Raw genomic sequence first — 23,714 nt, forward strand, 5'->3', positions numbered from 1 at the left:
CGGAATAGTCCGACACATTCTACTAATTTCATGTGAGTAATAGTTGATGTCATTATGACATCATTGATATTAATAACATCGTAACTATGTCAATCCTCACTCACATAAATGAGTCGGATGTATCCGACATTCAAACTCCAAATCATTATCATTTTGCAAATTACCCACGAACCCCTCGCTTATATTTATACCATAGGACTAATGACCAATTGGTATACACATTGCAGTTGTAATAACTGCAAATGTAAAGAGCAGTCTCATGATGAGCATTATCAGCATTCAAGCTTCAAATACAGTATTGATTGTACTTGAAATCCTGATCCAATTTCAAGATTTCAATTACATGAAGTCTTGATTCCAATGCTCAAAAACCATCCCCGGAAACTGAAATCTTGATTCAATTTCACCACTTAATGGAGCTCTTTCTTTTGGAAATAACCAGAAAGATCTGGCATTACCACACATTCATACTGTTTAGCAAAGCATACATGGGTATCAAACCCCTATTATACCCTGCATAAATCAGTAATCACTTTGTGTACAAATAGCTATTTTTCCCTTGAAAAGAAGAAAAGCTGCAAATGAGTATGAACACGAATGTCACAGCTGAGAATACACCGGGTTCAATCCGTTGGAAATCACACGAAGGCGTAATCTCGTGAGTTGTTAAGACCATCCATTTTGAACCTCATTGAGGTCAGGATCGGGACGATTACAAACACGAAAGAGAATGAGAACACTGTAAAGCTGTTCCAATATTAATTGTCAGTTAAAAGGCCTAAAGCTACAACATACATCAGCAACCAATGATCACCGGAGGCCCATAACACAGCTCACCACAGGTGGGGTGCAGTAGCAAGTCTAGCATGAAATTTCCGATCTGTGACCTGAAAAACCATGTACATATATAGGAAAATTTATGCACGAAAAAGAATAATACAAGTTAGCACTGCACTTCTAATTCAGCATAGACAGAGTAAAACACTAAAAAGATAGCATGTCAGACTTAAATTCTATTGAGAACAAAATCTGCAGCATATGTGAAGGCAACTATCACTTAGGTATTTTCCCTTATTACTCAATGTTCCTCAAAAGCTATTTCATCAAAACATCAGCGTATACAAGAACAAGATTAAATTATCGAAAACAAGAACGAGTTAAAAACAAAGTTAAAACCATTTACGACTTAAGAAGTCAGTGAAACAGGACCCTTACCTTTGAACAAGATGAATGATAACTTGTTTCTCCATTCTCTTCGTTGCACATGCAGGTAGCAGACACGTGATATGAAAATTATCACAACTCTTTACCACCTTTCGAAGCATTTTATAGCTGAAAAAAAGGATGTAGAAAACACATATAATATCTTGTCCGGAGAGACAACGTGCGGAGACATGAATTTTCTAAACAATACATACAAGAAAACCATGAGCTCCACTTATCTATAATGCCAGAGTTTGCATTTTTACAGAATTAGGAAAGATGCAACAAGGACACGATAACAAAATCTAAGAACATAAAATGTATTATAGTTGTAATAATAGGAAGCAAAAAGAACAGTTCCACAGGAGCTCTAAAAGCATTCAACCTTCAACTGCAAGTATGATGATTAAACATTCAAATTGTCTTTCATCTTCTGGGTCCAGCCACTCCCTCCCAGCCTAGGATTCTGCAGGAGGTTGCTGTTGCTGCGGCCAAGTCTGCTGAGCCATGTAAGGATAAGGCTGCTGACCATATAGGGCTTGATCCACAGGCTTACCGACAAAAATCCCTGGAGCTCCAGCTTGTTGAGCATGCTGTGGTGGCATATAATAGTAAGGATGACCCTCAGTTGGACCTCCAACTGGAAGAGTCCCTCTTGGGATTGATGATAGTACTTCATCTTTCAAATCCTCCCTTGGTACAATATCGACCAAGAAATCAAATATATCAGTCCTTGTGATGGCAGCTGCAATGTCATTCTTTTGAAGCGTCCTCCTTTTGTTCTCTTCTGTGTGGTTCCAAGACCGCAGTGTCAGTTCTAGGATGAACATCTCACAGGCCCTGGCAAATATGACTGGAGCCTCAGCAGATATCATTCTTACATCCTCATCTGCTTTCATTATCTTCTTAATCCTAGCCAATGGCAGGCTATGGTTCTTAAAGTCAGTTGTCTGCTCAATTTCTTGGTACTGTTTCGCCCAGAAGTTCTGAAGTTGTTGCTGCAGTTGCTGTTGTTGCTGCTGGTGGATGTGCTGATAAGCAAGTTGATGCTGTGCAATCTGAGATGGAGGTGCAGAGACACCTGCTGCCTGAGGAGGAGACTGAAATCCACCAACTGAGGCAGGAGGGGAGGGTCCCATCATTTGGTTAGGTTGATATGGCACCATACCATAGGACATCTGAGTTGTGCTGCCCACCACCCCCATGACTGGGGGCTGCCCATGCCCTTGCTGATCCATTGACTGAGTAGGCCCACAAGAAAATCTTTATGGTACTGACATTTCCAGTGAAAAGTGGAAACAAGAAATAAATATATTAGAAGAAAGAGAGACAACACTAAGCATTTGTTACAAGAAAATGCTCAGCCTTAAAGTTCTTCCTTTGAAAATCCTAAAACGATCAAATAAATAAAAGAGTAAGCAGCTATTTGGTGAAGAAAATGCTCAGCCATAAAGTTCTTCCTTTGAAAATCCTAAAACGATCAAATAAATAAAAGAGTAAGCAGCTATTTGGCAAAGAATATGCTCAGCCATAAAGTTCTTCCTCTGAAATCCTAAAATGATCAAATAAATAAAAGAGAAACCAGCTATTTGGCGAAGAAAATGCTCAGCCATAAAGTTCTTCCTTTGAAAATCCTAAAATGATCAAATATATAAAAGGGTGCACAACTGTATGGCAGATGGTCACCTAAACCCAAAAAACTCGACCAGTTCAAAGAATATAACAAAAATTAAACTGATTTGATGCCAAAAACCATCCAAGACAATTCACATCTAAAAACAAATATTTTATGCCAGAGGATCCTTTACATAGTAATATCAAATTGTTTAGACTTAAGTTCCTCTGCAAGTTTTTCTAGAAACATGAAGGTGGACTCTATGATTTGCTGCTCTTCAGAAACAACCACTGTATGTCCATGGAAAAATGAGATCTAAATTAAGGAAACCATTATTTTTTAATCGATAAGGGGTCATATCCCATCCATTACCAATCAATATTTGAGTATTAAAATCTGCCTTACACACTGGTTATTTCCTTCCAAATCCCAGGTCTTAAAATTGGAGAGAAAACTGGTGTTGGAATTGTGATCACAAAATTTTTGTTACATGGATTTGAAGGCTCTATATTTATGTCAGGGACTGACTAGGTGAGAAACTTAATAAATATATAACTATCTATAATATAATTGCAGACGTTAACCTTTTAAGATTAAAGTTCAAGACGGACCTAAGTATGATAAGCCCCCTATAATTGATAATAGTAAGAGAGATTGTTGATAGACGGAATTATTAAAAATAGAATTTTAATTTTAATTCTATCAAAAGACTTTGTTATAAGCAAATGATTTCTTGTACAAAACAAAATTACTGAAAGATTGTCAATCATACAAGACAAAGAGAACGAGAAGTCATACAGCTAGCTGATTTTAAATAAATTTTTGGCTTAAATATCAATGAGATAGCTAGCTCATACAACAGATCTTATTTGAAAATTTTATAGGCCAAGGTATTTAATATGAAAACATATTTTTGCTACTAGTAATGTTCCTATCATACATGAATCTGCTACATTTTTCTTTTTTCCTGATCCTGAAAATGTATACATATCTTTTTCTTCTATCAAGATACAATGATTCACCATTAAACCATGTTAGTTTAAAGATAATTTAAGGCACAACTATTAGTAACCACCAAAACACATTTAATTTATGCAATTTGCTGGCTTCTTTTACACTTTACTGCTGCTAGATCTATGTTTGTATATAGGCTCTTGTATAATGAATATATGAACATGATAAGAATGTTTTAACCTCATCTAAGTGCTCAAAGGTACTGTAAGTCAACAGCAATGTTCTCATTCTTGCTCTTGCTATAATCTCTTGTTAAAACAAGACCTGAATCATTTTGATATGCTCTTAAACAAATATTGATAAAAAGTGGTCCAATCTGTTGATAGCCCAATTCACACAATTCCTGACATAAGAATCTGCATGTGATATCCACTGTTGGTTCCTCCATATCCAACAGTAACTAAGATACATAAAAAAGGAACAGAGCTGGATTCCTTATTAGTTAAATCTCCCTAGCCAATGCCTACTTCAATCTAGACTGCCATAGCTTAGCTTCTCTTTGCTACTATAGAACCTCCATGGTAGCTGCTTCTCCGTTATAACTCTCTCCTCCACTTTCCTTTTTCTGCTTACACTAATTTGCCTCTTTTTTATGTCCTTTTCTTCTAATATTGATCTCTTTCCATTGTTCTTAGTCATCACTGTGCAGGATTTAGAGTGATTATCAAAGGAAGGAAAAGTTAAAATTAGCAATACCATTTAGAAAACTAATTAGAATTAGCTTAGGCATCAAATGCTATGGCCTACAAGTTTGGAACAAAAATCTAAAGTCTCCAGGTGAATTCAAGTTTCCATTTCTTCTTTATATAAAAAAAACTCAATTATATCAGACTGGTTATCTGATTTTCCATTCCACAATTCTGTAATTCCACAAATTCCATCTTTTTAGCTGTCCAAGATTAAATCAGTATCACACCTCTTAAGAATTCCTCATATGGAATAACTCAAGCACGATCATAGGACAATAGCAACAAATACCCTACTTCTAATCCAACACCACATGATCCACCTTTGCACTTGCTAAATTAGTATATCATACCTCTTATACTTGCACTAATCAAAAACCTCCTCTAAAATAAAATAGAGAAGTATGAGTCGTGTTCAATATCAGCTTTCAAATTTTGATTTCACTTCCAAATTACATAAACAACAAATTATGCAGCTATTCCACTAAGAAATGTGATATTAAGGGTTTCAACTTTGATACAAGAAAATTTTGTTTCTAACTTTTTTCGAAAACATAGTTTATATATCTGTGGTTATTTTCATATGAGTACATGCAGCTTATATAGAAAAAACAAATGACGGGTTTTATATAGTGTGAGCATCTCAAGCATCACAGATTCACAAGAAGTCCTCACTTGCCCTTCCCCTGTTTTCAAGAATAACCCTAGTGATATCACTCGAGATGGGAATTTCTGAAATCTAGCTTTTTCCTATTGTTAAATTACCAAAAACTTTATTTGTACAGTAACACTCCTTCCATGGCAATCAAGCCTTTGAAGGAAAAATTATTTTTAAAGAGACACTTCAACTGAATAACAATCAAAGAAATACATGCCATAAAGGATAAGGATGATCGTTTTTCTTTTTTTGGTAAGTCATAAAGAATAATGATGATCACTACTCCATCAAAAGAAATCTAGATTAATAGTTCCTAAAAGTAAAGAAAGAAAATTCCAACACCATACTGAACTTTATAAAAGAGGAAAACAAAAGGAGAAACTAAACATATATGAGATATTACCAATTATTGGAAATAAGTAAAATTTACAAAGAGCTTAAATGTTAAAAACATTCATGAAATGGAAATATTGTGTATGAACATAAAGAGTCAACACGTAAAAATAACCTGAGAAATAAATAGATGTACATTTAGATGTACAAATAAGACAAAAGTGTGAAAATAAATTGAATTTCCTTCAAAATCAGAGCATTTGACACAATTATATAACCATATATGAAAAGTACCAACACCTTAAAAACCAATCAGACACAACAGCCACCACTTTTTTACATTTATTCAATTTTTTTCTTTATATATATATATATATATATATAGAGAGAGAGAGAGAGAGAGAGCGAGAGAGAGACACTTTTTATCAAGAATCAAGACATATAATCAAGTCTCAAGTTCACCAGGAGAATTAGCTTAACCAAAATCAACCACCCAACATTTGATTTTTCAAATACAATAAGCCATGACATAACCTCCTCCGCATTTTCGCATGCGAGGCTTCGTATGATTATCAATGTCTTCTATCTAGTATCTATATGAATGCCTATACACACACCCAAACCCACACAGACACACACACACACACACACACACACACACACATATATATATATATATATATAACTAACATAGGTAAAAGTAACTATCAAGTTCATGATCAATAACCATTATGAAAGAAGGCAGGTCAGCCAAATGATGAATACAAGAACATCATCTGGAAGAGCAAACCCTAGAAAAATAATCGCATAAAAAAAATATCAAAAAGTAAATCTATAATTGACCAAGCGTATAAAATGGGTACCTTCTGAAGCTCCCTTCACTTCGATTTCTTGATCTCATTCAGCGATCAAAACCCTAATCAAAATTGAAAGAGAAAAATCGAGTAATTAAAAACCGTAGAAGAAAATCGATATAATTGATATAATATTCGTGTATAACTAAGAGCTCTGTTGTCATATAAAAGCAGGTTTGAGAGTGATAGATCAATATGGTTCGAATCAATTGGTAGTTCATACAAAATGAAAGTGCATGTTGACGAATATATAGATATATACACACACTTGCATACCTGAAAAGCTGATACCAAAAAGAAATTTTATAGTGGAAGGCGCGAGTTGAGTTTTGTTCGTCAAACTCTACTTTTAGCTCTTATATTAGCCAATTACTCAAGGAAGAACCTAACTTTCAAGATTGCATATTTGCTTTTCCACGTAAGTATTTGATTATTTCACAATAAAAAAATTGATTTACAATGGTCAACTATCAAGGATTTTTCTTACTTTTAATAATTTTAAAGTTTTTGTCCTAGGAATAATGGATTAGTAAAATGCTAGTACCTGTACATGAAATATTTTAATTTTATTATAATTATTGGTTTTTATATGGAAGATAAGGCACCGTAGGTGGAATAGTGCTTGAAGCACTGAGGTGTAACTTTTGAGTGGTCAACCAGAGTGCGATCGAAGTTCAATGTGTTATTCAGGTAACGAATTTGAGCAACTTTTTTCATTACTAACTTACAATTAGGGTTAAGAATCGGTGATCTCTACACTCATCTCTACATCTTTGTTGGATGCTGGTGCAGTGCAAATGGAAGAGTGCTTTCTTCAATCAGTTGAAGATCCTTATAAGATTAGACTGAGTTTTCATTAAGAGATGCAGTTGATGGTGTGATCAGATTGCGTTTTTATTTATGGGTCTTGAATAATTTATGTTAACTTTTAAATTTGTTTTTATTTCATGTTTAGGATATTATTATTATTCTAGTTTTATTTTATAAGTCATCTGTATGAGTCATGTGACTACTTAAGGATTGTTGAGTCATTTTTTTAGCAAAATACTACCCTGTATATTATAGTTATTTGAAGAGTTAGGATTATATATTTGCTAGGCATCCTTTGTTTGAAGTTGTAATCAGGAGCTTTTACGTATTATTAATATAATCAATCTGCTATGGCAGCTTTTTACCTCTCCCTTTTCTTTGGGATTAAGTTGTGGGTGTGTAAGCTATTCGTTAACTTGAATTAACGCTATGTTAGCTTGAATTAACGCTATGTTTTCCCTTCTTCAGATTTAACGTTATGTTTTTCCTTCTTCAAATTTATTTCTTTTCTTTCATAGCTGATTGCATTAGTTGGTATCAGGGCAAATTTTGGTCCGGTGGTTTTGTGTAGGGTTATCGGATATCTCTCTTAGGTTTTGCAACATGCCACCAAGAAGAAGAAAACCGCCTCATACACCAGTCGTTCATCCTCATCAAAACGCAGCAATTGATCAACAACAAGTGTTTGCTGTGATAGAAGATCTAAGAAAGCAGATTGAAGCTTTAGCCATGCGCGTTGCGCAAACCCCGGCCCATTCTTAAGATGGCGTTGAATATGAGAAAGAGGACAATCTAGAAGAGGATTTTGTTAATCCTTTTTTGTAGAAACGCGACATCCAAACCAGCACCTATTCTATTTGAAGAAAGGCATTGGGTTTGTGACTTTAAAGAGGAAATTCCTGACTTTGTAAGATATCTTAGTGGAGAAGAAAAACAACTTTTGATTGAGGAAGATGATGCAATCGTGGTGGTAAAGCCAAACTATGATGATTACCCGGAGGAAAAAGACGACAATATCCTATACGGTGATGTAAGTGAATTTTTGGTAATGCAAAAGTCATTGCTGATTCTGAAACATGAGGATGATAAAGTAGAGAAATTCAACAAGATAAAAGAAGAGGATAATGACAAGAAATTTGCTAATGAATGTGAGCAACATGGATTAGTTGATGATCATGTTAATGAATTTTTCAATTGTAAATCCAAGAGAAGGTGGAAGATTTAAGCACTAAAACAAGTTTACGTAGCTTGGAAAATGTGGTGGATCATAAGGATTTTGGATTTATGGAGGTGAAAAATAATGGATTTAACTTTTATAATATGATTTGGAGTGAATTATTGGAACGCACTACAACTGTTAGGCGTGCACTAGAACTTAGAACAAAATAAAAGTTGATTAAACTTTTATTTGAGGATACATGTTTCACTGAGTTTTGCACATCTACCCAATTTCAAAGGAAGTTGTTTGAAATGGGAAAAATCTAATCTCTTCGTGTCAATAAAATTGAACTAATTTTCGATCAACTGAACAAAAGAAAAATGATTATTTTCCCAAAAGGACTCAGTATACTTAGTTAAGGAACCGAAGAATAAAATATATTACAAATTTCATAATTCTGGCACGTACTCTACCAATAATTGTGTGTTTTTTCGAAATGTTATCCAGGAGCCTATTGACAAATAGGTGCTCCTATTCCCGAAAGAAAAAAGAGGCAATGACAATAGATGCCACACCATTTCCAAAAGTGACTATGTCCATAAACATGATCGAAGTCACAAGGAAAGCAAAGTAAGACAAACCTGCAAAAGGTTTCCCCAATTTTGAATCCCAAGGCCCTCGATGTGAATAGAGGGTGCAGGAATGCATACCTAGCCATGTATCAAATCTACCTTGTGAAAGAAAAACTCATACAAGGGACGACTGAATTAGCTATCTACCAAATCGGACTCGGGTCATATGGCTAGTTCTTCTAAAAGGCCGAGATTGGAACTTTTAGTTTTGATAGGATGAACCTCATCTTCTCGCTCTTCGTCTCTGTTGGTAGCTGGTTTAGATGATTTCTACTTTAGCGACATTACAATCTTGACACTATTCGGCCAGGCGTGTCATTAAATGTTTGTTCACAAATGCAAATTTGGAAGTGTGCAGGCGTGCCAGAGTCTCAAAACACTAAAGAGATATTGAGCAAAAGTTATCATTTTTTGAACGATCAGGCGATTGTGGAAGAGAAGAAATAAAAAACACCTCACGGGGCTCTTCATGCCTTAAATGAAAAGGACTTCTAAGACTGTAATGCTAAAGCTAAGGAATTGAAGTACAATACTTGAAAGTAGGTGTTGAATGTAGAGGAATTGAAAGTGCAGTGCTGAAAGATAAAGGACTGGAAAGACTGAACTTGTATTGAAATTGTTGAATTGAAATATTTTGGTGGAGGGGGTTTCAGATGTTGCACCAAGTACACTATTTATAGACCTCCGAACACCAAGTGGGAGGACCTAGGATCAACTTAATAGTTATCTTCCATATGCAGTCTTTTTCTCTTGGTGACATGTGTTTCATGATCAAGCCCGCATTCTGCATTTATCAACTCTTATCTTTAACTTTAAACCCTTAGTTGCCATGTGTCCAACAACCAAATCACTTGTAAGTCCATTATTGAAATAATAGATTCATGTAATGTAACTTACTATCTCATGCTCTTCTTAATAGGCTTTCTCTCCCATCTTTAAATATGCATTTGACAAATGTTTAACCTATTATCTTCATCATCCATCTTTTAGCAATTTAGTTGGCCCACTTGCATCTTTAAATAAAACAATTCTAGTCATAGATATTTTAGCCAAATCAGCCCTTTAATTGGAGGAACTAATTCAGCTTACTTAAGAACCCATTTTCCATGCATTTAGGAGCCCACTTAATCCCAAATTGTGCTCCACGTAAGTAACCCATAATCTTTAATTTTTGCAACTGTTTAACTCATTAATTAACCCACTCTGTGGCTGAATTATATAGCCAGCTGTCACTATAGAATTCTACTGCATGTGAACTCTTCCAACTGTCAACTGAAATATTGCCCAGTTGTCATCTGTTGGTCTTCATAAGTGTTAAGCTCTTATTTACCTTCAGCAACTGCCACTTGTGTCCATATTATTGAACCCATGATTTGATGATGTTTTCCATTGGTTTCATGTCAATGTTGAATTGGCACCACTTAGGCTGCCATTTTTGTATGTCAACAAATAGAAATGTAGAGTTAGAAGTTTAAGAAAAATACCTTTTGTTTTCTCTTTATTGAAACATAATTTATTTATTTTTTTCATTTTAGGAGACTTTTGGTTAGGGATGCTTGGAGACTGTCGGAGGTTTATAAGAAAATGGGGAGAGGTTTTATATGCTCTAGTGTTGATGTTTGGTGTCTATGTAAGCCCATTTCTGACAAATGGAGGACCCTATTTATAGTGCTACTTTGCTTGGCCAGTAGACACTTAATTTTGGAAGTTTTGAATTTGGTTGCGCCTAGGTAACGAGACCCATGCAATTTTTTTTAGAAAAAGGACGTGTTTGAGCTATAGACGCGTCCAATTGCATGGTTGCATCCCGAAGGTTTTCGTTTTCTTTTTCTTTAATTATATATATATTGTTCCAATTTTGGGTCGTGGCTTATGGTCTAGCCTATTTTTCAAGTTTGAATCAAACTTGATCGGGTTAGGAGTGTGAAATTATGATTTTGTCTCTTTTCTTGATCAAGCCAGGAGTCACGCTACGAAGTTGATTTTAGGTGCACCTTAGGGTTTTGGGATGTCCCGGCTGCAATGATGCTGTCCATTTTATGATCCAGTGGTTGGATTTTATGATTTTCCTAACTTGCTAAAACTAGTGTGATTGGAAAAAGAAGATACCAATCTTCAATTGAATTTTGTCAAAATATCCCTATAAATGGTTAGGAGCAAAATGTGATGTCTACAAAATGTATCAAATCTCTTGTTATTGCTTAGGGTAGGCCTTTCTCAATACAAGAATTGATATAATAGTGAAAACAATAACAAAAAAACTATTATATCAATTCTTGCATGAATTCGTTTGTATGTGTGTGTCACTGGGTTATGTTTAATTTCTGTGTATCCAATCCCTAATTATCGATGATTGGAATTAATCTCCCTTTCAGGGAGCTAATTGGGTTATGTTTATCCCAATAAGGCTACTTGCTGATTCTATGGGATTTTCATTTTTATTGGACTAATTTGGTGGGCTAATCGGCCTTATTGGCCCGTTCGACTAGATATGTGTGCAGTCCAAGTTGGCATTATTATGGCCTCATGTTGCCCTGTGGTTCGTTGTTGCCTTGTATGGAGAATTTTTCCCTATGGTCATTTATTTGCTTGAAACTTATAATGGGTGAGAAGAGATCAAAGTAAGAATGCTTATCAATAAAGAGTATATGATATAAAAAAAGTAAAAAAAATCAATAGAGTATATTGCAAATTAATTTTATTTTATGTTTTTGAAAAGAATTGCAAATTTTGTTTATCAAACAAATTTATACACTATTTTTTTATTATTATTATGTTAATTTTTTAAAAACATTTTAAAGTTAACAAACATATTTTTTTGTTTATTGTTTTTTAAGAATAAACCCAACATTTTTACGTTATCACAGATGACCAAAAACAAAACATAGATTATGTTTAAACTTAAATAATAATGGGAAAAATAAAAATAAACATTAAACATAAATGGGTTACAGGCTCACGCTGAGAGAGAGAGAGAGTGAAAAAAAAATAATAATAATAAAAAAAAAAAAATTCTGAGTTTTTGAGTTTCCTTACGGAGTAGTTGTTATCGACGTGGCTATGTGAGAGTCGCACGATCGATCGAGAACAGCCATATAGAGGACCTTCCGCTATTATTTAGGTGTATTCTGAGCTTCTTGGGGGTGAGTCTTTTTCCTGCTCTCTGCGACACTCCATTTCCGCGAAATTCTTCAGCGATTGAATGTATGTGGATTTGGTATTTGATTATATAATTTTTCAATTATAATCGTTATTTTGTGATAATTATCTTCATCAATTGAAATTATTTAACTAACAGATCGCCGTTTGGTTTCTTACTTTCTTTGATGTTTTTCACGAGTTTTCTCGGGTTTGTTATGTTAGTCCGTGTTCGATAACGGTCGTCGAAGGGGTGTTCTTAATTTTATTTTATTTATTTTTGGTGCTACGTTTGACATTGAATTTATCCACTGGAGTTGAATTCAGTTTCTTGTGTTTTTATGCTTTTTATCTCTGTATAATTTAAAGAACTAGTTTATGTGAGTAGTCACTCTATGCAATATATTACCAAAGGATACGTTTGATTTCTTTTGTTAAGTTACAACATATTGCATGAATGCGTTTGTATGTGTGTGTCACTGTGTGTATAGGAAGCCTGTCTTGAAAACACACTAGCAAGCCTTCTCATTGGGGTTGATCTTGGGTTGGAACCAAGAACCCTATTTCATGTGCTCCTATTCACAAATTCTCAACTTATTACAGGATAAGTAACTAAAGTGGGTGAAGTGACGTAGTTTCTGTCATATCAATCTGTCAAACATTGCATCAGAAATGGGTTTTTTTTTTTTTTTTTTTTTTTAGGTGCTCCCTTTGACATTGAATATATCCACTGGAGTTTTATTCTGTTTGTGTTTTGATTTCTGTGTTATATTTAAAAAAACTAGTGTCTGAGAGTAGGCACTTTGTGCAATCTATTACCAAAGGATAGGTTTATTTTGCAGTCTGTTCCCTTCCTTATTAACACCCCATGTGAGCGGGACCAGCATTGGGTAATGGGTAATGCCTTTTTCTATTTATTTTTTTAGTGATGTCTATTGGCTCACTTGAGAGTCTACAAGGTTTGATCAAGCTTCAAGTTAAATGATTTTAAAGATCCATAATAAAATTCTATAATTTAAATTATTTCAATATCTTTATATTTTTTTTCCACTTTAAGATTTTTGTAAATGTTGCAAATCTAAGTATCAATCAGGAAGCAATTGCTGTGGAATTTATCATAAATAAAAAAAAAAGGAGATTGGAAAAGGATAAGATACAACTATTTCAATATAGAGAAGAACCCATAAATGGTAAAATGGCAGTTAGTAGCTCCATGAATTTGGTAAAAATTGTATCATGTATAATAAGAGTGTTTAATGTTGTGGCATATGATATTGTGACTAATATTTTTTATCGTTCTTGGTGCCTATTTTTGGACGCCTGTGTAGGCAAATCTGTCCTACTTACTAGCTATGGATGAACCTGATGAAATGTTTAGGGAGCGAATTAAAGCAATTTGGCAAGCTAGGTATGCGACAAGATGCATTAGAGAGGATGGCATTCCTTGCCAAATTGAAGAGGTAAGCAATTGTGAACTCATAATCTGCCTTTTTTAGTGCTGAATTCACATTTTTATTTTCTTTCTTATTTCATTGTTAACCTTCATTTCTTTTGGCAATTTTTATGACCTGTTTAATTTTTTTCCTGATTCTTAGGGTCTCTTCTTGGGTTCCCTTGCTGCTGCAAATAACAAAAGAGTATTGAAATGCTTGAATGTGACACACATTTTGACTGTAGCCAGTTCAATGGCACCTGCTCATCCAGATGATTTCAAATACAAAACTATTGAAGGTAGAAAATTCTTATATTAGTGAAGAAGTAATGTTTCTTTTAAACAAATATTTCAATGTTTGCACTCCTTGGTCATAATCAATTCTTTTGTAATAAATGAAATTCCAGCTGTTTACCTTTTATTAGCATTTATAAGAAAATGATCTACAATAAGGTTCATGATTTTAGCTTTAAATGAGAATGAATTTGCAGTACTTAGTTGCTTTTATCATCGTTTTTTTTCAAGTTTGCATGATTACTGTATTTCAACTTGATCTTCTCTTAAAGCAATTCTAAATTGAAATTCCAACTTGATTTGGTTATTTTGCTGGTTTTGTTTTCATTGCTGTGTGATGGCTTTATTTCTACAATTTTCTGAAGTTTCTAATGTTCTGCATTAATTTGAAGCCTCAATTAGCTTATGAAGCTGATCTTATTCACAATCTTATGGTGTTATTTTGGATTGAGGTAGTCCTGGACAGAGAAGACATACATATAGCACAGTATTTCAATGAGTGTGTCGAATTCATTGAAGAGGCTAAACGAACGGGTGGTGGTGTGTTGGTACATTGCTTTGTGGGAAGATCCAGAAGGTGATTTATCACACCCTTTCTAGCTTACTTGCCTTTCAGGATTATTTTCTTATTTCTGGTGAAGAAATGTTTTTGACTCATTGCTTGTTCAATGTACAGCATTGATAAGTTGGTCCCTTATTGTTAAATCCGATTTATGATTTGTACTAGAGTTGTATGAATCCCCTACGGTTGCATTGATAATCCAGAATAAACACTTGGTACATTTATGTCTTTCAAAATAATGACACTGAAAAATACTTAACTGATTAGTGTAAAACAGTAAATGAAACAAGTTAGCTGACAATTTGATGTTTGTGCTAGGTTCAGTGCATATAGATTGGTCCTGCCTGAGCTTAGCCTGTCCTATCTTAGCTTGGCCTATCTGTGATAGGAACAAGCGAACAAAAGAAAAGGGGGGGAAAAAAAACAAGATAAGAGAAAGAGAATTTACTGAAAAAGAAGAAAAAGTTTCACTGACAGTCAAGTTCGTAGTTTGGTTGCAAAAGAAAGCAAGACTCTTACTATTTTCTCCTAGCGATCGTTCACAATTTAGAACAATAATAAGCATAAAACGATCAAGTAAATAAATTGCTTGATAAATTTCATAAAAAAAGTTATAATTTTTTTAATGTTTTCACATCCATATTCGTGAAACTTTTCAAAGAATCCAACATACTTCACAGTGTAACCCTTTTTTTTTTAATAAAAAAATATCCCTTTTAATCTGACTTGTGTGTCCATGGCGTGTCTAGGGAGTGTTGTGTCTGTTGTGTGTCCACAGCGTGTCTGTTCATGTCCACGGCGTATCCAAGAAGGAAAAATATTATAGCACGTTCTTTTGGTGTGTCTAACATGAGTAGGGGCTGTGTCCGATGTGTGTCTGAACACTTCGACCTTTTATGGGTGTCCGTACTTATATTGTATAATGTTATTTGGACTTTAAAAGATACAGTCGTCCAAAATTTTATTTTCTTTATATTTTATTGGGTTTGTTGCCACCAATGCCTGTTGGAACATCTCTTCAAAGGAATGATAGTTTGCTATATGAATTTCTGGACACATAGACCTCATAGAAGCTGATCTCTGAAAAAATTTTCTACCTTGCAGTGTGACTATTGTTGTTGCGTATTTGATGAAAAAGCATGGTATGAGCGTGTCCCAAGCTCTGGAACATGTGAAGAGTAGACGACCAATGGCTTCTCCTAATCCTGGTTTTATGTTACAACTGCAAAACTTTGAGAAAATTCTTCAAGGTAGAGAACCCTTGATAATATTGTTTTTAGTACTGAATTGCATAAAGATGTTTGAAATTTCACCTTTTCTTTTATTTTTATACTTTGAGGACTTCGTTTCCTAAACTCATGATGTTTCAGAGTTCTATGACCAAGAATAGATCCAAACTATTCAATTTCACCCCTATATATGTCCAATATATAGTTGGTTATCTTTGATCCCATTTTCACATTGTTAAAATTGTTGCCAAGGAAAGTTAAATTGTCTTGTTTCGAACAATGTTCTCGTATATATTCTTATTTCTTGGAAAGTGATAAAGTGTTCTCAAATGGTATTTGGGTGATAAAAGTAAGACCTGTTGGGCACTTCAAGAAAGGCCACCAAGCAATTAGAACATTAAAAATCAAAGTGAAGAAATATGACTAATGTTATTTCTTTACATAGTTGCATGTCATCTCAGGTGTGGTATATTCATCCCACTTACCGACGGTTGTGAAGATGCTAGTAGCAGTTCATTTGTCCAGTGTTCTTTAAATTAATTGACTGGATACTTGAACTCACAAAAGCCTTCTTCTAGCTATTTACGGTCAACAGTATGAATCATATTCCATCATCCTACTATCTTAATCCACATTAATTTTAGGAATCCTCAGTGTGGACGATTCGTTATTCCACGGTATCATTAATTTGTACTCCACTTTTTGCCACTCATCAAACATTTTCTTAATAAATCACTCTCACAAAGTTCTTAGAAAATGACTCATCGATTTATTATACATCATTTGCATTACTTCAATATCCTCATTTATTTTTTCTCTATAAAAATTTGACACTTACAAATATTTCCTTGATTGCTACGATCTGAATTAAACAGTTTTTATTTGTCCAAACATGTCATCATTCCCTAAATATTTCCCAGACCCAATAGGAGTTCCATCTGGTTTTAGTGCCCTTCTTGTTTTATCTTCTTGAATGCGTTGCTAGCTCTCACATCTTGATCCTGCTGAAATTTGTTTTCTCTAATCTCCATAATATTTACCATAATCCTCGAAGTTGAAGATTCCTATATGGTTTTTATTCTTTTCAAATTAGCTTTTTCGTCTTTCTCTAATTTCATTCTGTTATAGCAACATCATCATTTGATAACTTTAATTAATTAAATTTCTATTTTTTCTGTGAACTTGGCAAGTTTGTATATAGTTTTCTCCACCCAACCTTTCTGTCTGCATGATACAGTGTCTTATCACTTGATAACTATCCACACTAGTGTATGTCATGTGTAGTGAGTGAGTGAAGCCTTGTGGCTGACCACTTTAATGGACAATAAGCCATGTAGCCTAGTGCTTGTCACTTTGTCCATCTTGAGATGGTTCATGGTTTATACCAAAGTTGCAGCTGCAGAGCCTGAGTTGATGTAGATGGTTCAGAATCAGTGAAATATACGATAAGTTGAACCGATTGCCTTATTGACTAGTGAAATATCATAGGTTGGTTTGTCGCAGAAAATTAATAAACATGATTTATTGATATAGGTTAGTAATGTTAGAATATAATTTTCTTTTAAAAAATTTCAGCAATTATAAACTAAATTTATTGGGGGACTACTATTAGCAATGAACTTCTTGTCGCTAAATGTTGTTGTTTGCAACGAACAATCATGTTGTAGAAAGTGAAACATTTAGCACAACATATTTGATTGCTAATTTACTCTAATCATATGATAGTAGCTAAAGAAGTTTTCGAGATCCCCCAAATATTTGACCTTCCTCAGAAATTTCAGTTGACATACGTTGAAGTTTCGGAATCACTCAATCTCTCTCTCTCTTTCTCTCTCTCTTGCCTATTTGTCTGATTAACCCCATCGCTCACTCTCAAACTCGAAATTACATTGAAGCCTTAATACCATAGGATTTTGGGTTTTTTATATATGCAATATGTTTCCCTCGTACAGTTGCAAATTTCATATTTGGTCTCCATTTCCTTCTCTCTTTTTTAGTGTTTTCATCTAGTGCTCCTTGTGGTGCATTACCACTTATTATATTTAAAACCATTGTGTCAGACTATTTTAATAGTTATTGGCCTATCTCCATTTCTTTTAACTTCAGCAACTTTTTCTATCATGTATCCGTCTACTTCTACACCTATTGTTATATGATTATTTTTGCCACCGGAATAAATAGTTTGTATCCTTACCCAATCTCTTTCGATTTTTCTGCTTTCCATTTGCTTTCTTGTAGACAAACTAAATTAATTTTTCTTTGCTCTCTAGTACTAGTTATTTGAATGGGTTCGGCTACATAGGCAGGGGGACCAACATGGGGACAAGGCGGGAGTAGGTATAGGGAACGCCGGGCATACCAAGTCATTGGTATGCCCAACCAATTAAAATCACCATTCAAGTTGGTTGAGTGCAGTTTTTATGAGTATGTGGGACCAACCAACTCGAATGGTGCATGAGGATTGGTTGGGAATGACAATGACTTGATATGACTGGCGCACCCTATATCTACTCGACAAGGCGGGGCCATGGCCGCCTCAAATAGTTCTATAAATAGGTTTCTAATGAATGGTGGGTTTTAAAATATATATATCTAAATTGCCCCCTCAAATACATGAGTCTTAACGAGAACTTCGTTTTACCTTAATTTTGGAAACTTGCATTTTGAGATGGGTTAAAAAAAATCTAAATATAATCAATATCCTCATTCTTCTCGGTTAATATGTATAAAAAATTATAGTGTACGTATAATCTATAAATAATCTTAGGGTCCGTTTGGTAACCACTATTGCTTTGACCCGAAGCAAAAACAATGTTTTTGTTTTAGAGTGTGTTCAACACTATTTAGAAGCTTTTTTGGTAACGTAAATTTGTTAAAAGATTTTTAGAAGCAAAAACATGAAAGCATGTTTAGTAAAAAGTGTTGCAAGTTTGAAAATTTGAATGGTTAGTTAAAAATGTTATTTTAGAATATATATATTTTTTTGAACAGTGCTTTGCTATAGTGCGGAAGCAAACAAAAGTATCATTTTGATGCTTCCGATTTTGGCCTCAATTTTGGAAGCGATTCGGTACTATTCAAAAGCACAGCAAATATTACCAAACATGTTTCGTGGTTTTGCTTTGCTACAGTACACTAGCAAAAGCAAAAAACACGAAGCAAAAACACTAACCAAACAGGCCCTTATATTTTCTTTATATTAAGAATGTATATTAAGACTTAAATTTTTCTAAAAAATTATTTATAGTGTATAACTTACTTTTATACCACTAATATGTTTTTTAATATTCGTATTACTAATTGTCCCCTCTCCCTTACCAATGCCAAATCCTGGGTCTACCACGAGTCTGTCTGCATTTTGTATAACTTAATCCAATTCTACTAATTTTATGACCATCTCTCTCCATCTTTTTGTATTGTTGTCTTAAATGTCGAAAATGATTGTTTTGGATAAGACTTTGGTTTTGAAATGGTATCATTAAATTATCAATATCTTACTCTTTATTAAATTTAAATTCCAGGGAATATATTTTGTTTTAGTTTTACTAATTTTTAAGCCTTTTGCCTTTAATTCCTTTATTTGGATTTCTAATTCTTATTACCGAGTTTTCGTTAGAAGCATCCAATAGCACTATGTCAGTGACAAACAATATGCACCATTAAATGTCTGCCTTTTTTTTTTTTTTTCTCATCTAAAATAATTTTGAATAGATATGGGCTTAGTACCACCAGTCCTTGGGGCAATTTAGAACGAACTTTAGTCTTGTTTTCCTGACATATCTTGAATGATTCTTTATAAGTTCTGCTTATCAAAAAAAAAAAAATAATTCTTTATAAGTTCTGTTGGGATGTTTTCTTTGTTAATCCCACCAAATTATTTCTCTCGGAACCCTGTCATATGCTTTTTTTTTTCTATGTTTATGAAACCCATATAAATCTCTTTTGTTTACTCCAATTTTCAATTCATTTTCTTAGTAAATAAATAGCCTCCATCGTGGATCTCCCCATAAATCTGAATTGGTTATCAAATAGTGTGTCATTAATCTTTGTTTTATAACCCTTTCTCATATTTTCATTGTATCTCATTAATTTAATTCCTCGATAATTGTTGTGATGTTTAATATCTCCTTTATTTTTCTAAATTGGTACTATCATACTTTTTCTCTACACTAAGTTGGTAAATCTAATAGAAAGCTACTTTTATTCCTTGTATTGTGCCCCCATACATATATATATATATATATATTTTTGTGGTTGGATCATGGTATCACTACTAGAAATCCATTCAACTTATGGAAGACGAGTGTTGGTAGGTTTGTTTCAGTTACAAGCCCTCTCCGGGCTCTATGGGAAAGCTAATCCTAGGAAATCTTATCTATTTTTTATTAAGCATGTCCTCTCGATCACATAATAATGTCGAGCTTCACCCATTTTCTTTTATCTTCTAGTTGAGTTTTGTGAGCTTTAGTTACTTGAGTTGATTTATCAGTCTAACTCAACAGATCCTGCTGCTGGAAATTAAATATTCAGACTTAGGTCTAAAACTACACAAGTAAGAATAGGAACATAGAATGCTTGCTTCATCATTCATTCGACATTATTGCCTTTTGAAGTGCACTTTTTAATAATGCATTTGGAAGCTGCTGACTGTTGTCTAATTTCATCATTTTTTTTCCTAGTTGATACTCAACCCCCCTAAGGAATTGTTTGCACCCAAGAGGAGTCGAACCTTAGGAATAGATATATATATATATATATATATTAAAGCTCAAAATGTTCTGGAAAATCATTTGCTATAATTGTATTTGATGTGTAACTTGGGCCGACTTTGAATAAGTGTCTTGTTTGACAGGTTGTCAGGTTCCTTTCTTTGGAAGCTATATAGATTTTTCAGAAGTTTTGCAACATGACTGAGCACTGAAAAGGGATGGAAAGGAGCTAGTGGACATACTATTTCACATGTCAATATTACGATTTTCTACTTCAAGCTGAATCTGCTACTTCTATACTCTTACCGACAAATTTTATTCGGGAAAAAGACGTGAATTCTGGAAACATAAACCCTAGGAGGATGGAAAAAACTTGTGTAGGAGGCATTTGACATTTGAACTGACTATGAATATACTACTAATTGATTGCCTACGAATAGCCTTGCTAGCAATTACTTAAATTTAGAATTAGTTGACTAAAATTAATTTTTTTCTGTAAATAATTAAAATTAATTAATAGTTGAAGGTAGGGTTGCATTTTTATATGTTGTGTGTACAATAAGGCTCTGGATATTGAAGAATGAAGGAAGCATGGTAATGTGCACGGAGAATGAACTTTTTAAGGGTCATGATGTCTGCTGACTCCGATGCCCCTCGGCTTTGATTTGGGGGCCTGGATCCGACCCACATCTTCGTTTCTTTCGAACATTTTAATATGTTCGTGCTAAACGTATGTGTATGTAAATGTATGTTTGTCTACATCTTTACATTTTTGTTTCTATGATTCATAATTGTGTGAATATGTTTATATATGTATGTTTTTTATTTGTTAATGAATAAATTTAAGTTCCGTATCTTCTAGTCGTCAATTTTTATTCTGGTTACCATGAAACTAAAACTATTTCTCTTTCGTGCTTTTTAAAATTGAAAAGTTGAGGCACGCTTAGATTTTGCATCCAATTCGTTGGTAAATTATGGATCTGCGTTTAACCAAAATGATTATGGATTTGGAGGGAATTTTCTTCCGTATAGGACCCGAATCCTCTCTAGTTGAATCCTCTCTAGTTGAATACAAAAAAGTCGGAATGTTTAGTAAATATATCAAAATTTGTTTGTAAAATACATCTTGAACCGAACAGAACATGATGTATTGTTCACCGGAGGGGATTATGTGTAAATATATATATGCAAATACTGGTCTTTTACTTTCTAGGGTGGACAATTTATATAAAGATTTGGGTAAGTGTTATTCACCTCCAAAGACTGACTTAGACACAAGGCTCCAATTATTTATTCCAACAAATGAAATGACCAAACCAGCCTTCTTGTGAGTTTTCTCTTGTAACTTTGTAAGTTGTCTGTTTCTTTGTGCAAGTGTAACGGTTGCTTTGCAATATATTTTTTTAATTTTTTTTTTATTATTATTAATTTTTATCGGGGTGCTTTGCCATTCAACATAAGTTCAACTTAAGTAGGGATTATAAAAACGAATAAATAAATTTTGATTTACAGACAAAAAATTTGATTAAATAGAAGAACAAAAACTAAATTTAAAGCACAAATTTTGTGTAATTTTGCACCCACAAATACATCCAAAATAAACCCAATCCCCACACTCCTCCCGTTGCAACCCTCCCACGTGACAATGTTGTAGGTTCGTATTCGTTCGGGCTAGTTCAACCAAACACCGGATGAAAATGTACCGTGCGACGTACGTTCTGTAACCAAACACCCCAGTAAATTTTGGATCTCGATCTATCTCATTAAATTACCCTTCTCAGTAACACTCAGTACCGTGGCGTCAGCAAATACAGTAATCAGAAGTAGACAAATGGTGCGTGTCAAAAGCGGCGTACAACTGAATACGGATAGGTCCAGATACACCTTAATATAATCAATCTAACGGATGAGTTTGATCCCACTACTTCTCAACCACATGGCAACTGGCAGATACTTGGTGTGTAGGACCCACATCTGATCCATCTCAATCCGATAAAGACGTGATGGATTTCGCTCATCAATTAATCCATGGGTCCCTAATAAATAAAAAAATAATAATTTAGGATTAAGTAAAATGACAATCCCTGTATTTGTCATAAGAATATATATATACAAATTGGTTGTTTTTCGAACAATAATTTGTGAAGTTTGAAAAAATTGACAAAAATATCTCTGTAGTCATTTACCACATATGACACATAAAGAATTGATCAAATTATCCTTTGTCAGTTTAGTGGACATTTTAAACTTTACAACTTAATGAATTGGGCCAATTTACTCATCCTTAATATTGGATGTAAAAAAGTGGAGAGGAAAAATTTGTACAACAATGAATAAAAAAATTATAGAAAATTCATATGAAATCGAAACGGAGCAAACGAAAATGTTTTGAAAATAGATTCATGGAAGTATAAAATTGAGTCTTTTGGTATGATCGATATCTAGAAGGCTGTCAAATAAATAAATTAAAAACCTAATTTTAAAGAGTGGAAAAATCTAGACAGTATCTGTTGTTGAATTTTTATAAAAATATCTGTTTGGCCAAAAATTATGAAAATTTTCAAAGTAACTAGACATGCGGAGGAACTTTTGATAAAAGTTCCATATTAATCAGAATATTACAATACTTTAGAAAAAATAATGAATTTCAGCATAATAAATTGGCGTCATTTTGTTACTCATATTTACTCGAGGGTAATTTAAATATTTCAACATGTCTGATATTTTACAATAAAATTGATTTTATTATTAAGGGACAATTTTGTCTTTTTGAACCATTTAAAACAGGGACAATTTCGTCTTTTTGAACCATTTAAAACAACTACCAACCTTTATTTTATTCAAAAATTTAATTATGTCATTCATATAGTATGATACAATTAATTAATGGTACATTAAAATGAAATATTAAAAATGCAGAAAAATCTTTCCCGCCTCTTATTGTGGTGATTTCATTCTTGGATTATTCAATTGCAAAAAAAAAAAATGTACACCTGTTTTTTTTTATCTCACAAAGAAAAACTTTTTACTTCAGAAATTAAAAGAAAAAGTTACTAGAATACAGTTGGTTCTTGATGGTGACACTTCAAAATTGAGTGTACTAACAACGTTTTATTATTTGAAAAGTGCGTCATCTAATATGTTACGCCTTCAAACAACGGCCTTGTACTTTGGTAGTGACTAGTGAGTAGCGACACTTCAAAATTCAGTACGTCTACAGGTAATTAATTATGTTACAACTAGCACGGTGCTGTCACTTGAAGTGATGGTCTTGTGTTTTCGGATAACAAAAAAACAAAATTACAAATAGGTACAACAACATAAAATTAGTACGGAGTAGTATTTTACTTTCAAAAGAATAAGTGTTGCTCATTCAATCTAAAGGT

At 33.7% G+C, this 23,714-nt stretch overlaps 2 protein-coding genes and 1 non-coding gene across 4 annotated transcripts; 2 read left to right on the forward strand and 1 right to left on the reverse strand.

Annotated features, from left to right (window-relative positions):
• Positions 1-1,293: 1,293 nt before the first annotated feature.
• On the reverse strand, positions 1,294-6,724 carry LOC132295726 (nuclear transcription factor Y subunit C-9-like). 2 transcript variants are annotated; one of them, XM_059794024.1, is made up of 3 exons: positions 6,640-6,724; positions 6,373-6,425; positions 1,294-2,444 (listed from the first exon to the last, which is right to left on the reverse strand). In XM_059794024.1, the coding sequence occupies exon 3, from the start codon at positions 2,439-2,441 to the stop codon at positions 1,662-1,664; it is 780 nt and encodes a 259-aa protein (XP_059650007.1). In that variant the 5' UTR covers positions 2,442-2,444; positions 6,373-6,425; positions 6,640-6,724; the 3' UTR covers positions 1,294-1,661. The 2 variants fall into 2 exon arrangements, with proteins under 2 accessions (XP_059650007.1, XP_059650002.1); XM_059794019.1 differs by having other exon boundaries at positions 1,294-2,476.
• Positions 6,725-12,073: 5,349 nt separating this feature from the next.
• LOC132295738 (dual specificity protein phosphatase 1-like) lies at positions 12,074-21,182 on the forward strand. Its single transcript, XM_059794032.1, has 6 exons — positions 12,074-12,168; positions 13,431-13,562; positions 13,698-13,833; positions 14,285-14,405; positions 15,495-15,640; positions 20,472-21,182. The coding sequence occupies exons 2-6, from the start codon at positions 13,455-13,457 to the stop codon at positions 20,531-20,533; spliced, it is 573 nt and encodes a 190-aa protein (XP_059650015.1). The 5' UTR covers positions 12,074-12,168; positions 13,431-13,454; the 3' UTR covers positions 20,534-21,182.
• Positions 20,907-21,020, forward strand: LOC132284553 (small nucleolar RNA snoR100). Its single transcript, XR_009472312.1, has one exon. It is a non-coding gene; the product is annotated as a small nucleolar RNA snoR100 (small nucleolar RNA).
• Positions 21,183-23,714: the final 2,532 nt, after the last annotated feature.

This window comes from Cornus florida, unplaced genomic scaffold (assembly GCF_030987335.1).
Source record: "Cornus florida cultivar Cherokee Brave unplaced genomic scaffold, ASM3098733v1 CherokeeBrave_3.0.0_Hap2_Chr01, whole genome shotgun sequence".
Classification (NCBI taxonomy): domain Eukaryota; kingdom Viridiplantae; phylum Streptophyta; class Magnoliopsida; order Cornales; family Cornaceae; genus Cornus; species Cornus florida.

What these genes read in the sequence shown, in the direction of transcription:
- LOC132295726 (XM_059794024.1), bottom strand. Translation starts at nt 2,441, where the DNA reads ATGGATCAGCAAGGGCATGGGCAGCCCCCAGTCATGGGGGTGGTGGGC.
- LOC132295738 (XM_059794032.1), top strand. Translation starts at nt 13,455, where the DNA reads ATGGATGAACCTGATGAAATGTTTAGGGAGCGAATTAAAGCAATTTGG. An exon ending in TTCCTTGCCAAATTGAAGAG is followed by an intron (nt 13,563 to 13,697) that starts GTAAGCAATTGT and finishes CCTGATTCTTAG; the next exon opens with GGTCTCTTCTTGGGTTCCCT. An exon ending in CTTTGAGAAAATTCTTCAAG is followed by an intron (nt 15,641 to 20,471) that starts GTAGAGAACCCT and finishes CTTGTTTGACAG; the next exon opens with GTTGTCAGGTTCCTTTCTTT.